Here is a 20,451-nt window from a genome sequence, read left to right on the forward strand (position 1 = left end):
CCTGGGTCATGCCGCCAGATCCCCATCCCATCCTGGAAAGACGGGTGGGAGCTCTGGCCCTGGACCCGTTCGGCTGCCCCCAGCTTTACGGTAAGGGAAACTCAAGACTCCACCCCAGGGGCGCGGCAGTCACTGCGGCACAGGGCGGTTAGGGGGCCGGAGTGCAGCCGCACCTGTACGTCCTGACCAGCTTGTTGGCGTGTGGCTCCAGAAGCAGGCCCCGGAGCGTGTTCTCCACGCAGGCGCCGATGTGGCGTTCGGGGATGCCCCGAAGCCGGGCGTACATGACCAGCGTCTCCCAGCCCGTCATGTGGTCCAGCAGAGCGTCAAACTGGGGGCAGTAGCCGATCCGCTGCCGCACCTGGAGGTGGGGTGCAGGGGGTGCAGCGGATCAGAGGGGGGCTCCTCCAGGTTTCTCCCAGTGGATCTGTGTGGGGCGGCCCAGCGGTGGACAAGCCCCGGCGGCCCCCACACTGCACTTTGTCAGGGACATCGGAGGGCCCTGGCCAGCTCGCGGATGCCCGGGCGCACATCCCACCCCACCCCTAGGCGCCAGAGACTGCAGGAGCCAATGCGGCCACGGCATGCGGGGTGGGCAGGAGCATGAGGCCACCATCACTGTGATGTCTGTGTCACCGCTCCTGCACCCATGAGACGTTAAGCAGGCGCGGGGCATGTAAGCCCTTCCCCTCTGCTCCCGCTGATCAAGGAGGGGTTTGTGGGCGGCGCCTCTGGGGCGGACGGCGCTTGGACCCCGTGCAGCCGCACCGTCTTCCCAGCTACTGCAGCAGCAGGCGAGGGGCCGGCAAGCCTGGGGCTGGTCTGTGGATTCCAGACGGGGTTTTCTCTCTCTTTACCCTCCTGGGGGCTCCTAGGCTTCAGCCGCCCGGGAACACCCTCTCTCTGCCGCTGCCCCATCACTCAGTACCAGTCCCCGTGCTCTCCCACCCCCTGGAGCTCAGACCAGACAAATGGATGAGTCCCCTCCCTCTCCAGCTTCTAAGATGTGTTTATGGTTTTCTTTTTCCTGCCTGTGTGTCTAATCTTGTTTGTTTCTCTAAACACGGTAAACACAGGTGTTTTAGAATCCAGGTCTGGCGGTGGCAAATCTGAAGTGCTGGGCTTTTTTCTCCTGCGGGTTCTTGACACGGGCCTATGCTTCCTTTGTTTCTCAGTGTGTGTGAACTGCCCACAGGCCCTGGAACACTGTCTGGGGCTTCTTGGGGGCCTCAGAGGAAGGCCTTCCTCCAGACAATGTGGGCGGCACTCTGCAGGCATGGCGGACTAGAAGCCCCCACTGCCAGATGGGACACACGGTTGCCCCAAGGCCCTGGCCCACGCTCTGCCTCTCCCCTCGGCACACAGAGGACCCCCCAACCCAATCCCCAGGGGTGCAGAGAGTGGGAGGGCAGCCTGGTTCATCCTTACCTGGCCCCACGTGGAGAAAGTCTCATGTCACACCCTACCATGGGGGCCCCGGGCCTCGGTTTCTCCCCTTCACTCAATGAGGCCCTGAAACCTGTGCCCGGGGGGCCAGGAGCACCGTGTGCTCTCTGTAGAGGTGGATCCTGCCATGCCTCTAGGGGCTCAAGAATTTTGGCTGGGGCTCCTCACTGTGCATCGGGCTCTATGATGCTCTTAATAATGGGCTTTGTCACTGACATTTTACCCAGCTGTGGTTCTTGATGGAATGCCTGGTCTGAGCAGCTCAGGGCACCATTATGATCAATCTGTGCACATGGACTGCACAGTGCTGTGAGCACCATGGCCCTGGGGCCAGAGAAGCGGCTTCTCAGAGAGAGGCTGTGGCCTGGGCCCTTCGGGCCTAGGGGGCTCTTATCTTCCTGTTCTCTCTGTCCTCCCCATTGCTTTGCTCTGGCCCCAGTCACTACCTCGTCCTCCTGTCCACGTGCCGTGAGCCAGAAACGAGCCCCATCCCTGCCTCCACGGGGCCCCCCTTCCCGCCTCTCTGGCTGCACCCACCTTCCCGATTTCAGAGCTGATGCTGTAGCCCCCGACAAAGGCATCCCCAGATGTGATGGTCTCCTCCCCCGTCAGCATTTTGAAAGTTGTGGTTTTCCCGGCTCCGTTGAAACCCAGCAAGCCGAAACACTCCCCTTTATGGACTGCAAGGGAGATCTTGTCCACGGCAAGTAGGGGTGTCGTCTGCTCGTACACCTGCGGGACACCGGGCTTTGGGGCCTGCAGGCAGCCAAGGGGGGTGCCCGGGGCCCGTGTGGGGAGGCCCACCTTACCTTGGAGAGCTCCTTGATAACCAGAGGTGTGTCCAGCAGGGAGTCCATGCTGGGGGCCAGGACCCGGTTCCTTTCATCCACCACGTCCTGGTCCTCAGGAGGTGCTGACGTCCGAGCGTACGCTTCCGTCTAATTGTTCCGGAAAAAGACCACATGGGTGAGCTCCAGCTCAGGGTGTCCTCTTCCATGGGACAAAGGGCGGGGGTCTCTAAGACCGCTGGTGTGCTGACTCAGGGCTTTCACAAGGACAGCTGGTGGACTTAAGGGCTGACATGAGCACCGAGGAGATGCAGACAGCCAAGGAGCAAGGATGGTGCAGCACACACTGAGAAAGCCAAGAGCCTCGGGTGAGGGTGTGGGGGGCTGTACTATGTGGACAGAAGCTCCTTGTCAGAGCGGTCTTCACAGGTCAGAGCAGACCCCCCGCCCTGGGTTCCTGTGTCCGCCCAGTGCAGTTTCCGCCCAGGCTGCGTTTGTGGGACGGGAGGTAGGTGACAAACACGAGGGCTACCGGTCCGACAGCCTCTGCCAAGACAGAGGCTGTGGGGACCCCAGGGTCCGGGACTGGAGAGCCTGGGGGCTGGTGAGCACGGCGGCCCTCCCATGTGTGCACCTGCCCAGGCCAGAGGGAGGTGGAGGTGTGGGGAGTGCCGGGGGTCACTCACCAGCGCCCGCCTCCTCCAGAAGGCACAGAGGCAGGTCTTCAGCCTCCACAGCGTGTCGGTCTCGATGAGGAAGAGCAGGCTGAGGTAGGCAAATCCAGAAGCTGCCATGGAGGTCACGAACCTGCCGACCCCCGGGGCGCTCCACGCATAGAAGTTCTGCTGGTACTGGATGTCTGTGTGGGCAAGGGAGTGAGCACCACGCCCTCCTGCCCCGTGCCGTCCCATGTGCCCCCGCCCTGTGCGCCCCCCCTGCCCCACGTGCCCCTCACCCCGCGTCCCAGCCCGAGCCCATCTCTAGGCCCACAGGTGCCTGCACACCAGCCTCCGACGGAGGCTGTGAGGGCACAGGGTCCACTCATCTTCCGAGGCTGCACCCTGTGCTTGTCACTGCCTCACAGAAGCCCCAAAAACTGCCGACATCTGTGAGCAGTTTTACTTTGCAAGGGGTGCCTGTGACAAGTGACCGAGTCATGCCCTCACTTGCTCACTCCCACGCTCCTTCCCTGCTCAGGGGGAGGGGCGGGGCTGCACTGAGACGTGAAGATGTGACCCCCCCACCTCACCCCCATGGTCACAGAGGTGACAGATGACCACAGCTGAAGACTGGTCCAGGCACTGATAGGACATGTGGTGGGCTGAAAGGTGGCCCCCAGAACAACACGACACGTCCTAACCCCCAGAACCCATGAGCAACTCCACTTAAAAAAGGATCTTTGCAGATGTAAAAAGCTAAGGGTCTCGAGGTGAGATCCCGCATTTGGGATGGGCCCTGAATCCAACCACAGACGTCCTTGTAGGAGAAAGATGAGGGAGGCTGGAGATACAGAGATGCCTGGGTGGCAGAGGGACCCAGGGGTCAGCCTGGGGGTGGCCTGGGGTGAGGGGGCACCCCCTCACAGAGCGGAACAAAGGTCCCCCCCAGGAGAGCCCCGCCGCGGGGTGCAGGGTGGTGAGGGGCGGCCATGGGGACACTCACTGTACTTCCTGCAGTAGTGGGCCGCGACCTCCGAGGAGGTGCAGTACCTCCGCATCTCAAAGTTCTCGTGGAAGCTGCTGACCGCCATCCCCAGACAATGGTTGGGCAGCACCAGGAACACGTGGTCCAGGGTTCTGGAAAGCTCTTCTAACTTGACCGCTGTGGGGAGGGGCACAGACCAGTGGACGCTGGGGGACACATGAGTGCGGTGTGTGGGGGCCAGGCGCCCAGCCGGGTGTTACCCCCATGTGGGGTGTCAGGCCCTCCCAGGACGGCACCTGTGGGACAGCCCCCCCGCCCCCTCCCGGCTGAAACCTTGAGGCGGAAGTGCCGCGGGCCCAGCAGGGCCACATTTGGCAGAGGGGCCTGGCCCAGTGCCCGCTGGTGCCGCCCAGGTTCGGGGCAGAGTGGCTCTGCAGGCACCCAGGGTGAGGGGTGAGGGGCGGGGGGTCCGCAGGCCCCCACCTGGGATGCGCATGATGGTGACCATGAGGAAGGTGGCTATGCCTGACAGGATGTTGAATATGGTCAGCCTCGTGTAAGCAGTGGCTGCTCCCGAGAAGAAGAAGTTCATCAGGTACATGAGAGGGATGATGGCCCAGCCATAGAGCATGAGCAGCAACAGGGCATCTGCCATGTGGCCATCGCGCGTGAAGGCGTGCACGTCAAAGGCTTTGAACACCACCTGCGGCGGCACAGAGGCAGGTGGCTCGGGGGCCCTGTCTCCCCGGTGGCTTTCAGCCCTGGGACTCCCCCTGATAACCTGCCCCACGCCCCTCTGTACTTGGAGCCATCATGGGGCACGCCGCTCTGGGGCCCTGCCCACCACCATGGGGCGGAGGCTGGGGGTACAGACACAGATGAGGGGTGTTCCCGGCCACCCTCCCAGATGGGGCTGAGCAGCCGGCATGCACCCCAGGCTGGCTGCAGTCAGTGCAGGGGCCCCAGAGCAAACCCCTGTGACGTGCAGGGGGGTGTCCCAGCACCTCGCAGCCCTCACCAGCAGCAGCAGACTGGGGACGAGGAAGGACATGAGGTCCCACAGCAGTGCGGAGAGCCAAAAAATAGCCACGTGGACCCCGCTCACAAACTGGACATGCTTGGCCTGGACGGCCCTCTCGCTGACTGCCAGGATGGAGAAGGTGCTGGCCAGGAACGCCATGGCGAACAGCAAGTTGAGAGCGATGTTGAATCCCTTCCGGCCCCTGCGGGGGGTTGGGGGGACGGGGCAGGTCAGGGACTGAGCGGGGACCAGGCAGCAGGGGACATTCATTGAGTCACTGGTCACCATCCAAAGCATGCGGTGGAGCGGCCCAGCCGCTAACGGGGGTTAAGAGAGAATGCCAGAGCTGTGTGTGTGTGTTGAGGGGGGGCGGGTCTCAGAGCAGGGAAAATCTCATCCACCCCAGAACTCCTCCTCTGGGCTTCCGGTCCCCAGTGATGGCAGCACCACTCTCCCAGCCCCCCACTCCCCACAGACATGCAGGTGACGGACCACCACTGATCTGCCTTTCCACATTTCCTGAGAACCCCCCTGTGGCTGGCTCCCCCCTGGCCAGGCCCGCCCCCCCAGCGGCTCATCTCCCGCATTGGGCGCATCCCACATTCTGCAATCGGTTGTCAGAAACCAGCACGGGGGGCGTTACTCTGCTGCTTAAAGACTTCCCGTCTGTCTCAAAAATGGCATTTTGACACCTGGATGCTACTTGGCTGGAAACAGAGAATTATGGATACACACTACAACATGGCTGGGCCTTGGAAGTGAAAGAAGCCAGTCACAAAAGGCCTCTCACTATACGATTCCATCAGTAGGAGATGTCCTGAGCAGGTACGTCCCCAGATGGGACAGCGCGGAGGCCGCTTGGAGAAGGGGAAGGAGGATTGGCAGTGACTGCTGTGTCCTGGGGCTCCCGCGGGCGTGACGGCTCGCTCAGTAAAATCACACTGTGGTCCAAGAGGCACACGAGAACGTGCTGGGCACCACGAAGCACCAGGGAAATGCCAATCAAAGCCGCAGGGAGAGACCACCTCACAGAGATCTCACGTCCGGTATGTGCGGGCAAGGACGTGGAGAGAGGGCAGCCCTCGTGCGCTGTCGGTGGGAATGCACATGGGGGTGGCCGCCGCTCGGGAGAACAGCGCGGAGGGCCCGCAGAAAGTTAAACCCAGAGCCACCATATGCTCCAGAAATCGCACTTTCTCGGAAAACGGAAACTCGAAACTCGAAAACTCGAACCCACATGTTCGTGGCAGCATTGCTTACAACGGCCGAGAGAGAAACAACCAAGTGTCCGTCGGCAGGATCAAGAAACCAGGGTCTAATCACAAGGGAATACTTTCCAGCCACAACAAAGACATCCTGCTATTTGTGACAATGTGGATGGTTCTTGAGGACAGTGAGCTAAATTAAGTACATCACACAAAGAAAGACAAATACCCTATGATTTCCCTTACGTATGGAATCTGAAAAAACCCAAATCCAAATGGAAGTCGTAGACCCAGAGAACAGATTGGTGGTTGCCAGAGGTGGGGGGTAGGGGGTGGGCACAGCAGGTGAGGGGTCAACATGTACGGCTTTCCCGTCGTAAGATAAACGTGTCCTGGGGCTGTCGCGTACAACATGGGGATTACCGTGAAGGTTAGCGATCCTGGATCGCGTGTCGAAAAGTCGCTCAGAGAGACAACCTTAAAACTGCTCATCACAGGAGAAAAAACTCTGGAACTCGTGTGACCAGGGATGTGACCAGATCCAGGTGGTGAGGGTTCACCACTCATTTGGAACTAATGTGACCTCGTGCGTCAGTGACCGCAAGCATGCCGAGAGCCCCACGCTCCGAACACGCTAACGACCATTTGACCGTACGTTACACACGGGTGCACAGTTCTATCTGCTCACGCTGCAAACACAAAACAGAGTCCCACCGCCCTGTCCACCACACTGAACCCACCGGGAGGGAGCTGCCCCTTGTTCTGGCTCAGCCCCTGCCCCGCCCGGGTCTGAAGGCCCCACAGGCCTGTCTCCCCAGGGCCTAGTCAAAGTGGAGGCCCCAGAGTGGTGTGGTTCCAACCCTGCAGTGTGCTCGTCTGCTCCTGGAGGGGCAGACAACGGCCACCGTGTCTCTGCTTTCGGGTCGTGGAGGTCGTGGAGGGGGAGACCGCGTAGGGTCTGTGTAGGGCCCAGAGTGCAGTCCAGTATGGGGCAGGGCGTGAAGATGAAACTGCCACCCCCATTAATTGCCCTACATGGGGTGATGGTTCTGAAATTAACTGATTTTCTCGGGCTTTCTCTGGATGGTCCCAGGGTTTGGGGGGCTCTGTAACCAGTGTGGGGGAGAGTCCCCCATGCATCAGGGCAGGACGAGGCCTGAGAACAGAGATGTCCATGGGGCTTCCTGACTCGCAGCTGCCTCGGGCAGTGACCCCTGACCTCGCTGTGTTCTGCATCCTGGTCGTGTGCTGGGACCCCTGGGGACAGCAGTCAGCAAGAGCTGGGTACAGACTTGGGAAGAGGGCCCGGCCGCCCTCCAAATCCTCAGGAGTTCCCCCCTCGGAGACCTCAGTGGATGGAGGACAGGGTCTCACCAGCTACCCAAAGAAAGAGTATGAAAGGCTGAGGAAGATGTAGGGCAGGGGTTCCCTGGCCAGAACCCAGAAGCTTCCTGAAGGCAGACACAATGCCATTGGTGATCCCTGGCACTGCCCCGGGGGTTGGTCCTGATGGTTGGGGGTGGGGCTCTGGCAGAGGGGCAGGGGGCGGGGGCGGCACACATACTCGTTGAACTGGTCCTTGGCAGCCTGCAGGGTGCTCCGGGGCTGGGGGTAGTTGGAGACCATGATGGAGGCCCGGGGGCCACACAGCTGCTTGAACAGAAGGTTGTCCACGACGGCCAGTGCAGTAGCCGGGGAGTGGTACGCCTGGTTGTTGAACAGGGCAGTGACCACTGTCCGCTCGCCGACGTCTCTGAAGGACACCGCCACCAAGCACCGCTCGTTAAAGCCGCCTCCCTCCACCGAGGCCCTGAAAATCAGGAACTCCTCCAGATCACCTGGGGGGGACAATGGCAGGGTGAGTGGTGGAGGACAGCCCCCTGGGGTGCGTGCCTGAGGCTCTGGAGGAACCGCAGGAAGGATACGGGCCGAGGAGCCATGTCATGGGAGCAGCAGGGCCTGAGGCTGCAGGACTCCGGTGAGCAGGCACACCGTAGCCACAGGAGGCCATGTGGGCGGAGTAAGCTCCTCCTTGTGCCCCACAAATGCCCCCTGGGGGGGGACACTAAAGGAGCAGCCGTGGACCAGGGCTGGCATGGCAGGGAGGAGGCTGCTCAGAAGAAGGCAGAGCTGTCTCAGCTGATGGGCACTGGGCGGGCCAGCAGATGCAGGGAGGGGCGGCCAGGGGACAGGGAGGGGCTGCCCTCGTTGGGGGGGCAATTAGACAGGACCTCTGCCTGTTTTTCTGGTGTTCCAGTTTCTATGGAATGAATAAGTACCTTTTCAGAAGAAAATAAGATGGTTTTTCAAAAGAATGGCCTGGGACGCCTGGGTGGTTCAGTCACTTAAGCGTCTGCCTTCGGCTCAGATCATGATCCCGGGGTCCCCAGATTGAGCCCCACATCGGGCTCCCTGCTCGGTGGGGAGTCTGCTTCTCTCTCTACCTCTCCTTCTGTGCGTGCACGTGCTCTCTCTCTCAAATAAATGAATAAAATCTTTAAAAAAAAGAGTGGCCTGGGGGAGGGGGGTGCAGGGAGGAGGAGCATTCCCTCGTCACCCGGAAGAACCCCAGCCAACTCCCACTTCAGGTCTTGGACCGGGCATTCGGGTTCTGGACAGTCCTGCTGGCTCTCACTTGGCTCCCTGGCAGATGCCTGGAGAGAAGGGGGTCTGACCAGGGGTGCCGGGGTCTGCCCTATGCTCGCTGCTGGCTGCATGGTCCAGCATCACACGCACCTGCTTACACCCTCGCTGCCCTGGCCCTCCCTCTCGCTCAGCTGTAAATGGGTCCAACAAAGACACCTGCCCTACGGGACCCAGGGTCAATGAGGGGACAGGGACATGTCTGTGAGCCCTAACTTCAATAGTTACAAACGCTCCATCCGCCCCAGCCTGCCACAGCTGTCATTACACAAAGAAAAGAATCAGATGTCCTTAAATACAGCGTAAAAAGACCACACAGTGAGGTAGTCAAAACCGCGGGCTCGCATGCTTGACAAGGGAATGGACATCTCGGCCGTCCAGGAGGACTCAGGCCAGGGGCACCTGAGGCTATGTCCCGAATGCCCCAGAGCCACCGTGTGCCATGAGAGCCCCAAATTCCTGGGGCCAGGCTGGGTGGCAGCCAGCGAACAAGGCTGGGGGGGCACGGAGATGACAAGAGCGCCCACTGTGGTCTCAGCGGGGCTAACCCAGTGACGGTGGTGGGCAGGGCTGCTCACGTTCCTCCCCAGCAGCAGTGCCCACTGCAGGGCTGGCCTGTGCCAGGGGCATTCAGCCTTTTCCTAAACAAGAACCTGATTCCTGCCAAGATCGGCTGGCAACCCAGTGTACCGGCCGGGATGTGGGAGGGGAGCGGTGAACCGAGCCAGCCTTCCCACATGACCCTTTTAACCCGAGCGCGAGGTCTGCTCTCAGCCCAGGGCAGTGTCCGGCTGCCACCACCAGGGACGTGGATGGTTCGGGTTTGATGTGATGGAAGAAAGCACTGAGTCCCCTCAGTGCACGTTGTGACCAGCCCGGCAAACAGAGGCCACGGAGGTTTCGCATTTCACCTACAACGGCCCCAAAACAGACAACCGTGGTCCACGGCTGCCTGGGCAAACCTTAGGCCTAGACGCTGCCCCATGTCTCCCTCTGACTCGGGCGATGGCCTTCTCCTCCAGTGGCAATGTCTGGAGGCGTTTTTGGATGTCGTGACGTAACCAGGGAAGGGGGGTGCTTCTGAACATGCCACGGTACACGGGACCGCAAGGAACCAACCGGCCCGGATGCCCATGGTGTCTGGGCTGAGCAGCCGGGCTCAGACGACTCGGCCCGAGCCCCGCGGCCGCCCCTTACCCAGCACCTCCCGCGGCTCCTGGCCCTCAGCCTGCAGCATGTCTTTCAGACGCTCTGCCAGCAGCTGGTCCAGCCGGGAGGCCCCTGGAACGGCGAAGGGCACAACGGTTCGGCCGTACGCGCCCAGGGTCAGCTCCAGCCTGGGGTCGTCGAAGGTCTCTGAGGAGTAGTTGATGGCCAGGAGGGCCAGGGTGACGCACGTCAGCGGGACCAGGACCTGGGCCACCACCATCTTCCACTCGCGCAAGCTGTACGTGGCCTTCTTCAGGAACATGGCCCAGAACTGCTGGCAGTGGAGGGCGAGCTGTGGCAGAGGGGACGAGCTGCCACGGCTGCCACGGCTGCCACGCAGGCCAGCATGGGACCCCCACCCAGAAGCAGCAGCGGCCGGTCCAAATGCAAGCCTGAGGCCTCGGGCTGACATGCGCCCCAAGGCCCTAGGGGCTGCTCGCAAAACTCCTTCAGTAACATGACGTGGCCTCGGGGGCGGTGGTCTCACCGCTGTGGAGGCCAGGCGGGCGCCGGGCGCTGGGGGACCAGCTGCGGTCCCACAGGGGAGCCAAGCCTCTGCCCTTCCCCTGATCCTGGTGGGAGGACCCGGCCTGCGCTCACATGGGAGCAGAGGGGCTGCCCTTTGCTGTCCTCCCAGAGCGGGTGCCGGGGTCAGAGGGTCAGAGGCCTGCTCGGCCACACGCCGGCTGTGCCCCTGGGCCCAGGGCCCCCGTGTTCTGTCTGCAAAATGGGGCCTATGCTGCCCTCTACCTCACTGAGCGAGCACGAGGCCTACGGCTAGCCCTCGGTACACGGAGCACCGTGAGCATCATGTGCAATGTTCGCTCATTCATGAGCGGCCCAGTGACAACAAGAGGAAATGACAGTTGCTGATTAAAATGCTCCGGGTTGGGCACCTGGGTGGCTCAGATGGTTAAGCGTCTGCCTTCAGCTCAGGTCATGATCCCAGGGTGCTGGGATCGAGCCCCGCATCGGGCTCCCTGCTCAGCGGGGAGCCTGCCTCTCCCTCTCCCTCTCTCTCTCTGTCTCTTATGAATAAATAAATACAATCTTTAAAAAAAAAATGCTCCGGGTTTTCCTTCTCTCTGCCATGACTGTGTGACCTGCAATCTACTTTCTTCCCAGGGAGCTGAGCCTCCGCAAGCCCTCGTCGGCCCCCGTGGATGCCAACAGGTGGGGTTCAGGGGCCCCCAGCCCTCTGCGCTCACCCCAGTGTTGAGCTTGGCAGTGGTGCACTCGTCCTCGATCAGGGAGCCCATGCCGTTGGTCGGGTCCATGGCCCCACACAGGTGGCTGTCCACGGCCCAGTCGCTCGCCCGCCTCTCATGCTGGTATTGCAGGGCAGGGAGCTGGATGGCTTGGATGTCCATGCTTGTGTCCACCAGCTTGCCGACCCTGCGCCAAGACACAAGAGGCTGGTCAGCGCTCGGCTCCTCGCGGACGCCGTCCCACTGGGAGAAGAGCACACCATTGGCTTTGCCGGCTGGTAGGTGGTTCATTTCCTCACTCACTCATCCATAGATGCCCCAGACTCCAGGCACCGCAGCCAAGTGGAGTCCGGCAGAGACATCCAGACAAGGCCCTGCCCATGAGGACCTCCCTGGGAGATGGGCCGGGCGTGTGTGGGGAGTGTAGGCAGGGAGGCCGGCCACTCTTTTGCCTCCCCTAGGACCCGGGATCCTCAAGCACAGACCTTTACCTCGCACCAGTTTTGTACTTCTAGTTCTTAGCACCCTGTCTGCCAAATAAGCACTCAAGACAAGTCTGGTAAACACGTTTGTCGTCCCTGCCCCGCCGTGTGCCCGCAGTTCTGGGGGTCTGCCTGTCCAGCCCCACCTTCATCACGGACAGACACCTGCTCCGGGAAGGGGCCCCCGGGACGCCTGCACACTTCCCCATGAGGGAGGGGCAGAAGTTTCTGGAGACCTGAGCTCAGCGGCCCTCTGCCTGGTGAACGTGTGGGGCTCGTGGGGCCCTGCCTGCAGCCGGCTGTCCGGCTGCCCTCGGGGGGTGTGGGGGGAGGGGCTGCCTCACTGTCTCACGTTTAACAGGCACGTGCGCCCAGACTGTTGGAAATGCGCATCTACTGACCGGAGGAAGACCTCCTCCATGGTGGTGACCGAGGCCCCGAAGCTGGCGATCCCCAGCTCCTTCTGCTGCTTCTCCAGCTTAACGAACAGACTTTCGAACCTGGAAACAAGACCCCGAGTGAAGAGCCGCGTCTCAGTGACTTTTGAGGCAGCCTGTTTCTCCGGGCAGTCTGGGGGAGCAAAGGGACCTCCGTCCTTGAAAAGCCACTGCAAAGAAACCCTGAGGTCGGGCTTGGTTTCCCCCTTTTCGGTCCCGACGGGACCTTCTGCCCTGAGTATTGGGCCTGTGGGGCATTCCGTAGTATTCGTCCACCTGAAATCACAGAACAAACCTAAAGAAACTGGTGAATATTCATCTGACTCTGGGGTAGCGCTTCATAGGAAAAAATCCCAAAGTAAACGGTATGACCCATTACACGTAAAGTATCCCCGTGGGAAACAAATCCCACAAAATTAGTCAATGACCAACTGGAAAAAAAACCACAGCAAAAAATGGCTGATAATAAAGATATAAAACACTCTGATGGACAAACGAGCAAGAGATAGGAACGCACACTGTCCAGAGCACGCATAGCGGCCAGGCTCCACCTCCTGCTGGCAGGAACGGAAAAACACAAAATGCCACTTCACCCACTGGATACACAGATGTTTAAGAAAACCTTACTGGAGGCTGGCAGCCATGGGGTAAAATGGTGTCTCTGCCATCCTGCTGATGGGGAAGTCAAACACACCTCCTTTCTAGGAGGGAACTTGATACCATTTACCCTGCTATTGGGACTCTATTCTAAAGGGGGGGGGGTCACTGGAGGTTCAGACAAAGAGTTTTCTAGAAGGTTCACTAGCATATTTTGGGAAAAAAACCATGAGCGCGTGGTCACAGTGCAGATGTTGATGAAGTCACGGTGTGACCGGGTCGGGGAACCCTATGAATTTATTAAAACCACACCAGTCAATTGGGCTCTTTGAAAGATTAAATGTACTTTCCAAATTTACACCCGCAGTTTCTGAATGTGAATCGAGAGTTTGGTTGTTACCCCCCACACCAGGGGTCTGCAGGACTCCAAGCCCGACACCAGGAAGAGACAGAAATGCAGGATCCCACAGGAACTCGGAGAAGCTGCCGTGCAGGCCTGACCCGGCTGGGGGCCGCAGACACTTTCCCTCCAGGTACGGGAAGGTCTGCCGGCTCTGCAGCCCTGGGAGGCCTGCCTGCCAGGCCCAGCAAGCTAGTTCACCCTGTGCTGTCACAGGCCCGCTGGCTGAGCCCAACAGGGACAAGGTGGGTCCTCTAATCCTGGAGCCTCTGAGGACCATGGAGCCCCCTCCTCTGGCGTGTGCCTGTGCAGCCCCGGGATGCGCACCTGTGCGTGCTCTCCTTGGGGAGGATGAAGGACAGCTCTGAGCCAGCTCTGCTCTCCAGCGTGGCACTGGGAACATGGTGCTGCACCAGCCGGGAGATGGCCTCGGGGTCGCAGTGAGGCTCCTTCACCAGCGTCATGTGGTAGCCTGCACCTGAACAGCAAGGACCCCCATGTGATGCCATCTCCCGCAGAGGCTGTCTCCCCTGGCCCCGGGCTCCTGATGAGGGCAGGCTCGTGGGGAAGGGGCCGGAGAGCCGCGGGAATGCACCTCGGAGCCCCTGGGTGCCCGCCGTCCTGCGGGCCTGGCCTCCCCGTCCTCTGCTGGACGGAGACGCCGGAAGACTTGGTGGGGGGGGAGGGGGGTCTGCTGCATGGTAAGGACACGAGGCCCAAGCAGTACTCTGGACTCCAGACTCCAAGTCTCAGAGGCTGCAGCAGGAACTGTCCCCGAGACGCATGCTCCCTGCCTTCTCCACAAGGGAGCCCTGGGGATGCCGGCCGCCCTCTCCAGCCTCCCTCCAGCCTGAGGGGGAAGCTGCGGGAACGAGGCATGCACCTCCCAGGGCATCTGAGGAGGGGAGCTCGGCTTCTGTCTTTGCTTCCCTTGTGGGCGGGACCTGGGTGGACCCGCCACGCTAGACTGTGTCAGACCACGAGCTGCCCTCGAGAAAGGAAGCCACGCTCACGTGGCAAACCATGCACCACCACCGGTCCTGGACCGTGCCACAGGCCACCAGCTCGAGAGCCTCTATGCTACCGAGCATGGTCTCTCCAAGGGCACCGCTGGTCTCCGTGGCCTCGGCTGGTGCTGGCTGCTCTTCTCTTCCCTGGTCACAGCTGGACGCCGTCCTAACCAACTCGAGACTGTCTGCTCCTTTGCTCCCTGCTCCTATCACGGCCCCTCTCTAGCCTCAGGGACCCTCCAGGCCAGGGACAGGGCCCCGTGGGGAAGGGAGGCAGTCCTGCCCCCGCCGCCCACCCACCCACCCGCGCTGCTCACCATACTTCTGCTTGAGGAACAGCGAGGACCCGCAGCACTGCAGCTCCCCCTTGGCCATGATGGCCACGCGGTCCCCCAGCAGGTCAGCCTCGTCCATGAAGTGCGTGGTCAGCAGCACGGTGCGGTCACTCTTGTGCTGCTGCAGGAGGTCCCAGATGGCCCTCCTGGAGATGGCATCCATGCCCGAGGTGGGCTCGTCCAGCATCAGCACCTGCAGGCAGAGCAGTGGCCGCTGGGGGTGGTGGCAGAGCCGCGTGGTGGGCCCGGGCTGGCTGTGCGGGAGGCCCCGTGAGGCTCCAGTTGGTGAAGACGTGGCCGTCCCGCCCTGGCCAGGCTGCTCTGCAGGTATCCGGGGGCCACAGCCAGCCCGTGCCGCGTGGGGCCTGGAGCCCGATGCCTCCGTGCGGCCATCCCGAGCGGCCATCTGCGTGCACGGGGCCCTGCCCCGGGGCCTCCCACCCGCCTACCTTGGAGCCCGCTATGAGGGCGATGCCGATGGAGAGCTTGCGCTTCATGCCCGCGCTCAGGAACCGGCTCAGGGAGTCCTGCTTGTCCTCCAGACCGAGGACGTGCAGCATCCGCTGGACTTCTTCAGGGCACTTCTGACGGGACAAGCCCTTCAGCTGCAACAGCGGGGGACGGAGAGGTCCGGCAGGGGCTCCCGCTGGGAGGCTGGCCCGTCCAGTCCTCGAGGAGCCTGGCCTCGGTGTCATCCCCTTTTCTCCGTGAGCCGCACCTGCTGCCCTGACGTCCCTCCCCGCCTCCCAGTGCAGATCTGCGAACGCTGCTCAGAGCGTGTTCTGTTTGCTGGGGCTGAGGGCTCACGCCCTGGGGCGCAAGCACACAGGCCACAGAACCAGCATGCGACCTGAGTCCGCTGAGCCGCCGGCTCACCTGTGCGTAGAAATACAGGTGTTCTGTGACGGTCAGGTTGTCGAACAGCACATCGTGCTGTGGGCAGAGGCCCAGGCTCTTGCGGATCTGAACCATGTCTTGTGAAATCTCGTACCCATTGATATACGCCCGTCCGCTCGTCGGGGGAAAGAGACCTAGGGCCAAGCAGAGGACCCAGAGGTGTGAGTTCAGCACGGACACCCTCTGCTCGGCGTGAGGGTGGCCCGGGTCCTATTCACGCGGCTTTGCTTCATTCTACCGAGCACCCTGGCCATGAGTTTGCGGGCGAGCCTGGTCCCGCCTCAGTGGGTGAGCGGGCTTGTGGCGGGGATGCCAGAGCACAGGCCACGGCCCCTCACCTGTGAGCATGGAGAGGGTGGTGGTCTTCCCTGCGCCGTTGTGGCCCAGTAGCACCGTGATCTGCCCCTCGTACAGGTTCAGGTTCAAATCTCTGACGGCCGCCTTGCCCTTGTTCCCCACTCTGAACACCTGCAGCAAAGGCAGAGGACGCCCTGGACTGCAGGCCCCACCCCCGACTGCCTCCAGAATGCCCTCTGGAATGCCCACCCAGAGGGGCTTGGGAGCCCATGCCCAGCACCACCAGTCAGTGCAGAGGTGGGAAGTTTCGGGCAGAGGCTGACTGGAGGCCATGCTGCTCCCCAGCGCATCCCCCACCCCCACCGGGCAGGTCCCCCACATCCGTCCCCGACAACCGTCCCCGTGCAGTGAGCACAGCAAGTGTTTGTTGCAAAGCTGATGGGAGGTTAAGTCCAGGTGGTGCTGACTCAAGCCTGAGTCCCCCGGGCCCTGGGGATGGAGCCTGGGGAGTGGTTGGTGCCCAGACAGCTGGTCAGAGGGCAGCCATGGGACCAGGACCTGGCTTGGAGAGAGCCCTGGGGAAGGTGGCATGTGTCACGCCTTGTGGCTCACAAGGTCCCCACACCCGCCCAGCCCACGGGGTGTGGCACCTTGGTCACATGCTTGATCTTGATCCCGGCCACCAGGTCCTCCGGCTCAGCCTCAAAGTACTCCGTTCTGAGCGCTTTCTCTGGGTCATCGTCTTCCTCTTCTTTTCCCAAAACCGTCCGCGGGTGCCCGCACCAGTATGAGGGCTAGGATGGAAATCAGACAGGTCTCAAGTAACCGACCCGTGTCGGTTCATTTTGTGTGTGATGAACAGCAACATGTTTACCGACACGCTGAATACACGCAGCACGTAGCCCTCCGCCAGGGGGAATGTGTCTCCTCCCTCCTCTATCCTGGGGAGGCTTGGAGCCCCTTCCTGACCTGCCGTCTGGGCACTTGGTCCCTGGCAGGCTTACCCAGAGTGCAGACAACATAATCCAGAGAAGTAAAACAAAACTTACAAATGTGTATCTGTAAAAATCTAAAAGTATGTTTATAAACAGATCCACACGTTTATATTTAAGATAGCTAAGTCAGGTTAAAAAAAAACAAGTTTCAGGCATCTTTCCAGCATGATCCCCTTTCTATAAACACAAGCATGTGTATGTGATATGTATGTGCGTAGAAAAACAGTCCAAAGGGCTACATAGCACGGGGTCAGCCTGGTTCATCTTTGGTGGTGGGATCTCGCAGACCCTGGAGTGCAGGGCTCATCTCGGCCAGTGGAGGGTCTCAGGGCCTTGGGGACACACGGCTCACTGACCGAACGTGGGGCTGGGTCACGTGCCAGGGACTGGAGGGACCCGGGTGTGTGCGGAGGGCACCTCTACCCCCAACACAGGCAGCCAGCGTGCGGAACTCACCATGACAAAGAAGTACCAGGGCTGGGGCACTCCGAACTGCCCTGGGAGCACGGCCTCCACGTACCAGGTCACCAGGCCGTAGAGGACAGAGTCCAGTAGCAGCATGCCCAGCACTTGCCCGAAGGAGAAGTTGTCGTCCACATTGACGGGACTCAGGAGGTCTTGCCACTGGACGCCTACGCCTGGAAGGCAGAGCACAACCTCCATGCTCATCCATGTGTGTCCACGTACACGGTACATGTATGCACACGCACCATCCACAGGTGCAACTGCGCAAATACACAGATACATGTGTATGATTCAGGGAAGGCCCACATGAATAGTGTATGTTTAGTATAAGTCTTTTGAAAAAATAGAAGCACTTGAGACATGTATAAAGCTCGACTTGTGGTGCCCACAGGTCTTGCCTTCTGTCTGGTTTGAAACACTGCAGCCCAAATGGTGCCCGCAGCCTCCGCGTGGCCGGCTACCCTCTGTCGGCTCCAAGCGGCTGTGCTCTGGTTTTGGTCACTTTCAAGCAACCAGAAGTTTAAGTAAAATTGGTGTAGAACTTTGAAAACCAAGAGTTGCTCTACAGTTAGGTTCTTCTTAGTTAATGGCTTTTAAGAAAGTATTTGAACCCTGGAAGGGGCAGTGCGTTGAAAAAGTCTACATTTACCACACACAGTTAAACACAGAAACACAGACGTTTAAAGGCCGAAGCGCGAGAAGACACCGCCACGGAAGAAAACAACTCTAATGAAAACTAAGGCCACACGGATGATCCGTGGCCTCCCTCCTCCCACAGACCCATGCTAGAAAACCACAACAGCCAGGACCATGAGACACGAGACCACGAGACCACGAAGCCCAAGACAGAGAAGCTGGGCAGCACAGGGCCCAGCACCCGCAGACGCACAGGTCCGTCCCCAGATGGGAAAGGCCAGCACAATGCCACAGCCATGCAGAAGCTCACGCTCACCCTCCTGCCTCCTCTTGGCGGCGACAGCCCCCTCCACCCCTCCAAGGTCCTCCCGGGAGGACACCCCCCAGCAGGTGGGCTCTAAGGGTAAACGGGGGCCTCTCCAACTTTCAGAGGAGCAGGCTGGACCCCACCCTTGAAACCCGAGCAGGCGGCCCCTGTGCCCAAAGACGTGTTTTATTCAACCCCTGTGATGTTTACACGAAAATCACAAAAACAGTTCTGGCTTGTGACTTGTTTCTCCCTCATCCCCACTCACTGCGCAAGGAGGCACCTGTTCTGCCACCTGACCAAGAACTGGGGGCTGGTCACCACCCACAGACTCTTGAGGCCAGGGCCTCACTATTCTGAGCACCCCAGGCGCAGGCAGAGGCTCAGAGGTCTGCTCTCTCATAGCCCCAGCTGCTCCCGGGCAGGAGCTCCGGGCGAGTGGTGGCCGTCGCCGCACTGGGCACGTTAGCGCTCTGTCCTCTGAGCGTCCGGGTCTGGCCTGCCTCCCCTGGGGCTCCTGCCCAGGCGAGAGCCTCCCCACTGCGGAGCACCTGCTGTCCCCTGCCCCGCTCGCTGAGCTGTGGCCCTGAGCACACTCTCTTAGTAACTCAGTCAGCGAGGACCGCTCGTCAGAAGGAAGAGACTCACCTTTTGCTTCAAATTTTCCTATGAGCTGGGCTCCCATCGCCATGGCAACATTGGACAGGAGACAGGAGAGCAGCTTCTGGCTGAGAGTCATCCAGTTGTATCGGGGAGCAACGAAGAAGTACGGGATGTAGGTGAAGAAGTAGAGGAAGCCCCCTATGGCGGCTGCCATGTTGGCTACGGATGGAGAGAAGACAAGTGTGTTGAATGCAGGGGAGAGCCCGGGCTGTCCACCCTGCCCGGCATCGGCCATTGCGTGGGGGGATGCGGGCGCCAGGGCTGGGGGACCCCAGGCTCGGCCCGCGGCCTCTCCTCTTGTCAGGGTGCATGTTCTGCAGGGACCGTGACCCCACCTGGGGCCACACACCCTCCCCATCCCGGGGACCCACACACAGATGTCCCCAGCCCTCTCCTGCAGACTTCACCCTGACGTTGCACAGTGGACACGGCCCAGCCCAGCCCTGCTTCTCACCTGGTCCGTCCCCTGTCATTCACTCATCCGTTCCACAGACAGGCCCTGTGCCGGGCACTGGGGAACCTGCCACAACCACACACACGAGCTCCTCCCCTCCCGGAGCTTATAACCCACTGGGGGCACAGAGAGTAACAGAGCAGAGCAGAGTGTGCTGGGTGGGGACAGCCCTGTGCAGAGCAGCAAGGCACAGATGGGGACCAGGCGTCCCCTGGGCTGGGGCAGCGACAGTAGCCAGTGGGCCAAGGACAGCTGTGACGGGAAGGTAACATGTGGGAAAGGCGTGATGGGGGAGTCACGGGGAGACCGGCATGGCTGCAGTCTGCGCTGGCGGCCTTCAGATGCTCTGGTTGTAAGACCCCTCTATGGTCTTAAAAGTGATTGAGAACATCAGAGAACGTGTGCTCGTGTGGGTCACGGACGCATGTATACGCATACCAGTTCTTGCGGGATCGCGAATTAGTACTAAGAAAATTTAAAGATTTTTCAGAACGATAACAAACCCACTAAAACTGAACATAAGTATTTTCATGAAAGTCAGCTGTATTTCCCACAATTGAGCGAGGAAAGTGGCATTGTGTTCCATATCTGCAAGCCTCTGCAGCGTCCGATTTAAGGGATTACGGCTGTTCTGCGGTCACCCTGTCATACTACGCTGTTGGGGACGAAGCCCCTGAAGAGAACCAGCTTCACACAGGCTGGCAGCTGGACAAGGGAGGGTATGTGGACAGCCTTCTCAGATACTTGCAGCTCTTCTTCCTAGATACAGAGTCACTCAAGTACCACTCCATAGCTGCTCGTCTCAAAGGTCGGCTGCCATGTGGACCCAGACTGACCGATGAGCCTCTCACGCTCGGTTATGTGAGAATCTGCTGGTCTGCCTTGCACTTTGGAGGGGATATTCCTCAGGCATGATTTCGTAATGTGATGCGTCGGTCGTGCGGAACGTACTGTTTGTTGAGCTACGCAGATCTTCCAAGTGTGGACATGTTTTATTGTACAACATACAGAAAAATCACATTGGCTGATTAACAATCGCCAGTCTCCTAAGAGGCTAAGTGCCAGGACACCATCAAGCTCTGGGTGTCAGCTTCAAGTTCGTAAAATCCTATTTTTCACTTGAAAGCTGTCAGATGCTGTCAGTTGTTCTCCTTAAAAGACACTGCAAATTTGAGAAAAATGCCTGCCAAACACCCAGGTGACCTGAGTAATTATAGTCCGGGGGTGGTTCTTTTAAGCAAAAATGGTGTTCCAGGAAGGAAGGAAGGAAGGAAGGAAGGAAGGAAGGAAGGAAGGAAGGAAGGAAGGAAGG

The 20,451-nt window shown here is 60.3% G+C and overlaps 1 protein-coding gene across 1 annotated transcript in view; it reads right to left on the bottom strand.

Annotated features, from left to right (window-relative positions):
* The window catches only part of ABCA3 (ATP binding cassette subfamily A member 3), a 31,800-nt gene that overhangs the window by 2,571 nt on the left and 8,778 nt on the right, over positions 1–20,451 (bottom strand). The window contains exons 8-26 of the mRNA XM_021697998.2: positions 18,671–18,844; positions 17,071–17,252; positions 16,270–16,413; positions 15,661–15,790; positions 15,302–15,456; positions 14,875–15,030; positions 14,408–14,618; positions 13,408–13,558; positions 12,048–12,146; positions 11,165–11,351; positions 9,945–10,248; positions 7,669–7,942; positions 4,897–5,101; positions 4,362–4,581; positions 3,897–4,055; positions 2,921–3,093; positions 2,256–2,384; positions 1,984–2,178; positions 174–361 (exon numbers count right to left, since the gene is read on the bottom strand). Of these exons, the coding sequence (XP_021553673.2) occupies positions 174–361; positions 1,984–2,178; positions 2,256–2,384; positions 2,921–3,093; positions 3,897–4,055; positions 4,362–4,581; positions 4,897–5,101; positions 7,669–7,942; positions 9,945–10,248; positions 11,165–11,351; positions 12,048–12,146; positions 13,408–13,558; positions 14,408–14,618; positions 14,875–15,030; positions 15,302–15,456; positions 15,661–15,790; positions 16,270–16,413; positions 17,071–17,252; positions 18,671–18,844 (3,436 nt within the window). The remainder of the gene's footprint in view (positions 1–173; positions 362–1,983; positions 2,179–2,255; positions 2,385–2,920; positions 3,094–3,896; positions 4,056–4,361; positions 4,582–4,896; positions 5,102–7,668; positions 7,943–9,944; positions 10,249–11,164; positions 11,352–12,047; positions 12,147–13,407; positions 13,559–14,407; positions 14,619–14,874; positions 15,031–15,301; positions 15,457–15,660; positions 15,791–16,269; positions 16,414–17,070; positions 17,253–18,670; positions 18,845–20,451) is intronic.

This window comes from Neomonachus schauinslandi, chromosome 5 (genome assembly GCF_002201575.2).
Source record: "Neomonachus schauinslandi chromosome 5, ASM220157v2, whole genome shotgun sequence".
Taxonomy (NCBI): domain Eukaryota; kingdom Metazoa; phylum Chordata; class Mammalia; order Carnivora; family Phocidae; genus Neomonachus; species Neomonachus schauinslandi.